Source organism: Orycteropus afer, unplaced genomic scaffold, assembly GCF_000298275.1.
Source record: "Orycteropus afer afer isolate SDZICR_OR568_19922 unplaced genomic scaffold, OryAfe1.0 scaffold00010, whole genome shotgun sequence".
NCBI lineage: Eukaryota > Metazoa > Chordata > Mammalia > Tubulidentata > Orycteropodidae > Orycteropus > Orycteropus afer.
The window spans coordinates 3357145-3365333 of NW_006921597.1; the positions used below are offsets into that span (position 1 = coordinate 3357145).

Sequence of the window (8189 nt, forward strand, 5' to 3'; positions counted from 1 at the left end):
CAGATGGATGAAAGAAGAGAACATGGGTGAGTGTCTTAACTTTATGGGATGGTGATGGCCAGGCTTTCCAATATGAATTCCAAGAATTATCATGGTGAATACAAATATGATAATATAATGTTTGAAAATTTCAGTATGGCAAAAAAAAAAAAGAGAAATGTACTAAATTCAAGAGAAAAATACCAACTGGGAATTACTATTAGTAATAGAGGAAAGTGTCTATACAAAAAAGTTCTCACAAATCCCTGAGGAAAAGAGATGCACAATCAAATGGCAAAATGTGCAAAGCTGCAAACTGAAAATTCACGAAAGAAACACAAAAATTCATAGTTAAAGGAAAAACTGTTCAACTTCATTAGCAATTTTTAAATGCTGCAAGAACAATGAGGTTTTTCTTTAATATACTAAAAGCAGAAGAAAAAACAAAGACTGACAAAATGAAGCATTCATAAGGGCTTGGGGAAATCAGCATTTTGTGTGTTGGTGGAAGCCCTTGTGAGGACACTTTAGCAAAGGCTATCAGAATGACAGTGTACATGTCCTATACAAATAAGACCCTGAAAAAGTGGGTTTGTACTAAAAATAGAAGAAAAAGTGCATACAAATTATGTAAGTGCAAGAAAGTTGTTACAATCTGTCAATTGCTGAGAAACAAAACCAGGTTGCAGAATGATATGATTCTATTTATATAAAAATATGCAGGGAGAGCAAAGAGAGTTCTGTAGGCTGTTCATCACATTGTTTGTCTCTGGGAAGTGACATGTGCATCCTATTCCATGGTTTTCCTTTGAATTTTTTTTTTTTTTTTAGCAATTCATGTATTATTTGATGATATGGAAAAGATGACTAAGTTTTCATGTCAGCTAGGTGTAAAGGAAAGAGTGCTCAACTGAAGTCATGTGATCTTACTTAGTGGCAGTGTGACAACGAGCAGATGACTTCACACTCACGACCTCAAATTCTCATCTATAAAATGTGGGTTTGGAACCATATGTTCACTTTTAACTCTATCACGAAAAATTCATTTTGGGGACAGATGTGATTTGATTGAGTTGACAATAGTGACTCCATTGTGGCCTCATTTATGATAAAGCTTGCTTCTGACGCCCTCCGCTGGTTCTTCTGAAAATAGCAGAGGCCATTCCTCTGACAGTATGTGAAGAATAGTCCCTACTTCATGTTCCCAAGCAAAGTCAGGGAGCTCTGGGAGCATAGTGCCTAAGTCACTTGACTACTAACCAGAAGGCTGGTGGTTCAAACCCACTAGCCACTCCTTGGAAGGAAGGTTGAACAATCTACTATCTGTAGTAATACTGACTTGATGGCACTTAGCAACAACAACAAGCAAAGTCCACAGTAGTCAGATCTCTTAGGCCCAAAAGTCCTTGAGGATTAGAACAAAGCCTCATAAGTTACATTTTCCTAATCTCTGCATTTAGCCTGCGATTCCCTTCCTTGTAAGTTCTGGGTGTCAGTCTTGGTTCCCTAGAGAAACAGAACCATGCAAAATTAACCATCACACTGCATTGAACCAGAAAAATATTCTTTTCCTCCATATGAGATTTGTAGTCTACACTCCTGGGTTCTTCTCACCAGTGCAAACATATTCAAATTGCAGGTCCAGGGAAATCCAAGAACTTCAAGGAAAAACTAACGAGAACTCTGAGATCCTTGCAGTAGAAGTTTCTGGAGCACTTGGATCCCCAGAGGAAGATGGCTTCCAAGGGCACATGGCTGCTCCTCCTGCTGAGCTGTGCAGCCAGCACTGAAGTCCTGGGTAGTAAGTATCACTCCTGACCTGGAATTGACCCCCAGTCAGCATCCACGCAGCACACAGGACATAGCCATTCATTTGTCCCTTAAAAATAATTAGGCACTGCAGGGAATAAGTGTTAAAGATAGGAATGGCAGATAGTGTGATGTGCTAAAACTGCAAGGGCTTTAGAATCAAACAAATCTCACTCTGTGCAGATGTCAGCCATAGTTAAATCATCAGTTAATTGCAGATTATACTATTTATTTCACAAGTTTATTATGAAGAACAAAATTCAAAAATACAAAAATGACCAGAATTACTGGTTGCATAGACACTGGTGGAACCCCAGGGACTATGGCCCCAGGTTATCCTTGGACCTGAACTGGACTCACTTCCATAGCTTCACCAAAAACCAAACTCACTGCCAGGGAGTCAGATCCAACTCATAGCAACCCCTCCTTGGGTTTCCGAGGCAGTATCACTATGGAAGTAGATTGCCCAACCTTCCTTCCGAGGAGTGGCTGGTGGGTTTGAACCACCAGCCTTCTGGTTAGCAGTCAAGTGCCTTAGGCACTATGCTACCAGAGCTCCCTTTTCCATGGCTTAGCTCTCAGCAAAACAGCAGAAAGGCCTACCAGCAGAACACCTAGCTCAGGGAGATGCCCCCCTTAGATCAATCAACTGTGGGACATCAGAAGGGCAGCATTTGCATAGAAAGAAAGCTGGACAGACAGGAATGCATTGATAAGAAGGGCACAGAGAGGGGGTAGTCACTGGGAGGAGAGCTTTTTATTGTTGAAATTGTGATCGGGAAGTGAAACTAAGTGTTCGGGAACTGTTGAGAGTGAAACTAATCTGTTTTGTAAATTTGCAAGTAAATGGCAATAAATAAAATGTTGTTTTGTGCTGTTGAGTTGGACTCATAGCGACCCCTCCTTGGGTTTCCCAGGCAGTATCACTATGGAAGTAGATTGCCCAACCTTCCTTCCAAGGAGTGGCTGGTGGGTTTGAACCTCCAGACTTTTGCTTAACAGTCAAGTACCTTAGGCACTATGCTATCAGAGCTCCTAGTTTAAAAAATGGAATAAATAAATAATCTAACACCTAGCAGAGAGTCAATAAGTGATAGCTATATTAGAACTTCCTTGTTTGTATTCTGATTTCCTGTTTGAACATGAGATTCTACTTTGCATGGGACTTACATCCCAGTTGTAGATATGGCTCCTTCACACTTTGGAAACCCAACATCAAGTACAAAGCTGCATATCAACAAAGCGGGAAGCAATAACAAATGCAGAAAGCAGGGGAAAAATTGCACAAGTAAGCTGAGAATAAGTATCATAAAACATTTGAAATGGAAGGAAGTGTAGGATTGTCTGACTTCTCTGTTCTAAATACGAGGAAATACTGCCTCCTAAATATGAGGAAAATGAGGCCTACAGATGGGTGGATAGTTGCCCAAGGTCATATAGCAAGCTTATGTGATCTTCTGGGTTCTAGTTCCAGATGCCTTTGGTGGCATAGTGGTCAATGCATTGAGCTGCTAATCGCCCTGTGGTTGGTAGTTTGAACCCACCAGCCACTCCATGGGAGAAAAATGAGTCCATCTTCTTCTACAAAGATTCACAGCCTTGAGGCAGTTCTACCCTGTCCCATGGGGTCGCTATGAGTCAGAGGCAACTCAAGGACAGTGGGTTTGGTTTTCGTTGGTAGCCTTCCTGGGTGTTGCATGCGGAAAGTGAGTGAATAAGCAACAGTTGAGCAGCACTTTAGTTGAGAAGTGAGCCTCCTGGAGGGGGATGAGTGCTGTACATTTCTCCTACCAGAGAATGTCCTGGGCCATGCAGAGTATGACTGGAAGGAAATAGGAAGAGAATCAGGGCTCTTTGAGCATCATGTGGGCCTCCACGGCTGAAGTCTGTGGTCCTTGCCATAAGCTACCATTGCCTTGTGCTGCGTGACTCTCTGCCCTCAACCCCATACCTATGTCCAGCCACCAATTCTCTCAACCGCTTATGGCCATTTAGGACCTGGGACCTCAGCCTTTATCTCTGAACCAAGCAGGAATCTGTGAGTCTGGGAGGCTGCCCATGAGCCCTTCCTTGCTGAGCCACTTTCCATGGCCATTTTAAACTAGGGGGTCCCCTGCGACTCTAGTGCTGTACTGACCTCAGGCTTCCCTAAGAGGCTTGAAATTTGCCCAAGCTACACCCTGAAGGCCTTTGAGTGGTACAAATGGTTAACATGCTTGACTTTTGAGAGTTGGAGGCTCTAGTCCACTCTGAGGCACCTCAGAGGAAAGGCCTGGCAGTCCACTTCTGAAAAATCAGCAAGTATAGTTCCCCTCGGACACACATGGGGTCGCCATGAGTCAGAAATGGCTCCACGGCAACTGGCTTTTTGTTAGTTTGTTTCGTATCCTGGGGAGTGAGAAACAAGACCCCCCCAATCTGAGATTTCACCAAACATTTCTGATCTCTCTCCCTTGAAGGACATAGAATGAGGTCACTCATCACTTGTCCTTCATTTCCCTTACCTAGATCTCCCTGTCAGTATAGAAAGACTTTCTTATTCCTACTATCATGTGGGAGCTTCTCTGATGTCCTATCTTACATGCTTTTTGTGCATGTAAGAAAAAAAAGTCTAATTTTGCAGTTGATAAGGGACAATGATGGAGAATTTAGAAATCCATTTACTCTCTCAATAAATCCTCATTTTCATAATTATTCTCATTATTGCCTCAACAATAATTTCTTTGTCCTGGCCTGTCACTTGAAGCAATGCAGGCCATTGGTTCAGTGGGTGGAGACACATGAAGCAATATGAGTTATGTAATATTTTCAAAAGTATTAAACTGGTCATGATGATAATGGTTATTTTAAATAGCTCTTGTTGTTAGTTGCCATCAAGTTGATTCTGACCCAGGATGACCATGTGTGTGCAGAGGGGAACTATTCCATAGGGTTTTCAGAAGTCTCTCCAGGCCTGGCTTCTGAGGCACCTTTGAGTGGGTGTGAGCCAACAACCTTTTGGCTAGCCCACAAGCCCTTAACTGTTTGGTCCACCTAGGGACCCCTTTTAAATAGCTACTATTTATTGAGTAGGAGCTCCGGTGGTGTAGTGTGTAAGGCACGTGACTGCTAACCAGAAGACTGGTGGTTCAAACCCACCAGCCACTCCTTGGAAGAAAGGTTGGGCAATCTACTTCTGTAGTGATACCACCTCAGAAACCCAAGGAGGGGTCACTATGAGTCGGAGCCGACTCGACGGCACATAACAACAACAACAACAACAATTTATTGAGTAATTAGTACATCCTAGGCTCTGTGTCAGGAGCTCAGGTGGTGTAGTGGTTAAGGCATTTGGCTGCTTAACCAGGAGGTCTATGGAAATCTGCTGCAGGAGGAAAGACCCCCACATCTATGGTGCAACTACCTTGTCACAGAGTCCAAACTTCCTAGCTTGTCATCCCGTCTGAATTTCCCACCATAAACCTTCAGATGCAGTCATGTGGCCCATTCACCAATTAACTAGCAGGAGGAAACTGCACCTCCCCTGAATGAAAGCTTCCTTTGCTTCTAGGCCTTGATTCTTTCCTATTCCTTTCTGCTTTGATTGCCTGACAGATACTCTGTACTTAAGCAAATTTAACTGCTTGCTGTATCTGTGCTCTCCTGTACATTCCTACCACCGTTCTCTGCCAGCCCAGCTCCTTTGTCTAAAATGCTCCATCCCCTTGCTACTCAAGTTCCAGCCAAGTTATCATCTAACCTGCCCTGTTTCTCTCCAGCCAAAAGCACTTCTTCCTCCTCGTAATGCCTAACACTACCAATTTATGCCCCTCATCCATTCTTATGTAGCCCTGAGTTGAAGCTTTTTGTCCTCCACTGTTTGCTCTTGCCAATCATAACCACAATACCTTTTTTGTATTTGTGCAGACATCCTCATGAGACCCAGCTGTGCTACTGGATGGTTTTACCACAAGTCCAATTGCTATGGGTACTTCCGGAAACTGAGGACTTGGTTTGATGCTGAGGTAAGAAATCTGACTCATGCTTGAGCTGCCTTGACTTAGGAACAAGGGTCCCTCCGTGGCACTGTGAGAAGTGGCCTAGCTGGTGAAATGGAGAGAAGACAGTTGTGTGTTTAACTCATTGATGCTTGTAAGCATTGATGGAGTACAGGTGTCTTATTTATTGCTGCTATAACAGAAATGCTGCAAGTGGGTGGCTTTAACATATAGAAATTTGTTTTCTCATTGTTTACGAGGCTAGAAGTCTGAATTCAGGGTCCTGGCTCTAGAGGAAGTCTTTCTCTCTGCTCTGGGGGAAGGTCCTTGTGTGTTTTCAGCTTCTGTTTCTTGGTTCCATGGATCTCATGTGAAGTGGCATTATCTTCCCCCATCGGCATGTGATTGCTTGGTTTCTTGCTCAATTTTCTCTTTTTATATCTCAAAAGAAATTAATTTAAGACACACGATTCAAACCCACCAGCTGCTGTGAGGGAGGAAGATGAGACAATCTACTTCCGTAAAGATTTACAGCCTTGAAAACCCAACTGGGGGCCATATGAGTAGGAATTGACTCAGTGGAATGGGGTGGGCTACACTAATACTGCTTCGTTAACATAACAAAAAAATATCCATTCTCAAATGGGATTATAACCACAGTCACAGAGGTTGAGAATTACAATACATAGTTTTGGGGGACTATTCAGTCCATAACAAGAGCCTATGTGCCCAGACCCTAGGAGGACTCCATAATGTAAGAATAAATAAGAAACAGCCTCTGCCCTCAAGGAGTTCACTGCCAATAAGGAAAACAGAAAAATGTTTACTCAAAGGAGGCTGAGGAGATGAGGAACTGACAGAAAGAATAACTAAGTTTCTATACAGAATTTATCTGAAAGAGAGCAGTGTGTAGACAGGGCTAGAACATCAGCCTCAGAGCCACCTGACAGGATACAAACAGGCCAAACAAATAGAAAAGTTCATTGCTCTACACAACCCTACACACATATTGGCTTTATTGCACTCGGGCTTTGCCTAAAAGAAGCCTAAATAACAGTCAGAATAAGTCACCTCTGAAGGGCATGGGGATTCAATGCCCCTGTTTGAGTTGTGGTTGTTTAACTGAAGTGGCTGGTTGGGTGAGCCGTAGGGGTGAATCTGGAGCAGCTTGTAAATCATGGCAGGGTGGGGCCTGGCATTGCCTCAGAATCCTCGTATAGAACTCAATAATGATGGAACACCAACCATGTAATAGCTACTGAGGACACAAAAGTACTCTCTGACCTTAAAAGTACAAGATTAGCACAGGATGGAGATATCTAAGTGGAAATTTTGAATGCAGCATGAGGGTATTATACAGTCCCAATACTATACCAAGAGGAACTAGCAGAGCAAACCCAGGGAGAACTGCCCTAATGCAATGCTTTCATAAACTGAGGCTTGAAAATAGTGAAAAAGAGATAAGCAAAGAAGGGATTCCCCAGCCTCCGTCCTCTGAAAAAGAAATAGCTCATGGAGATCAATGGACTTTCTCCTCAGTTTACAGCAAGTGTATGCCCTGTCTTGTGTGGTGCAAGTGGTTTGCAATCAGCTTCAAACCTAAGAGTTGGTGGTTTGAACCTACCCAGTGGTGCCTGCTTCCATAAAGACCACAGCCAAGAAAACCTCAGGGAGTCGTTCTACTCTTTAACACATGGGATCATCATGAGTGGAAATCAACTCTACAGCAATGGGTTTGGATTTATTATTATTTATTATTATTCCCTCCTAGTATTTTTGATATTGATGAATTTGAATTGTGGTGGAAAAGAATACTGAACATACCATGGACTGCCAGAAGAATGAACAAATCTTTCTTGGAAGAGGTATAGCTTCAATGCTCCTTGGAAACAAGAATGGTCAGACTTCATCTCACCTACTTTGGTCCTATTGTCAGAAGGGACTGTTTCCTGTAGAAGGATATCATGCCTGATAAAGTTGAGGGTCAGTGAAAAAGGGGAAGGCCCTCAATGAGATGGATGGACACAGTGGCTGTGACGATGGGCTCAAGCATGGCAACAATTGTGAGGCCAGCAGGACATGACAGTGTTTTGTTCTGTTGGACATAAGATCACTATGAGTTAGAGCTGACTTGACTGCAACTAATGGAGTTTTGTACTGCCTGCCTTGAGATTCCAATGCAAATTCTGTGAAAACAAAGAAGATCAATGGGGACCTGTGGAATTAACAGACTTGAGTTTAAATCTAGTCAGTTACATATATAAATAACTAGGAGCTTTAGGAGCTCTGGTAGCATAGTGCCTAAGGCATTTCACTGCTAACCAGAAGGCTGGTGGTTCAAACCCACTGGCCACTCCTCGGAAGGAAGGTTGGGCAATCTACTTCCGTAGTGATACTGCCTCGGAAACCCAAGGAGGGGTCACT

General features: G+C 43.1%; 1 protein-coding gene across 1 annotated transcript in view; it reads left to right on the forward strand.

Annotated features, from left to right (window-relative positions):
• Window positions 1-1713: 1713 nt before the first annotated feature.
• Window positions 1714-8189, forward strand: part of REG4 (regenerating family member 4) — a 27059-nt gene continuing 20583 nt past the window's right edge. Inside the window, exons 1-2 of the mRNA XM_007948470.1 lie at window positions 1714-1780; window positions 5695-5792. Coding sequence (XP_007946661.1) covers window positions 1714-1780; window positions 5695-5792 — 165 coding nt within the window. The remainder of the gene's footprint in view (window positions 1781-5694; window positions 5793-8189) is intronic.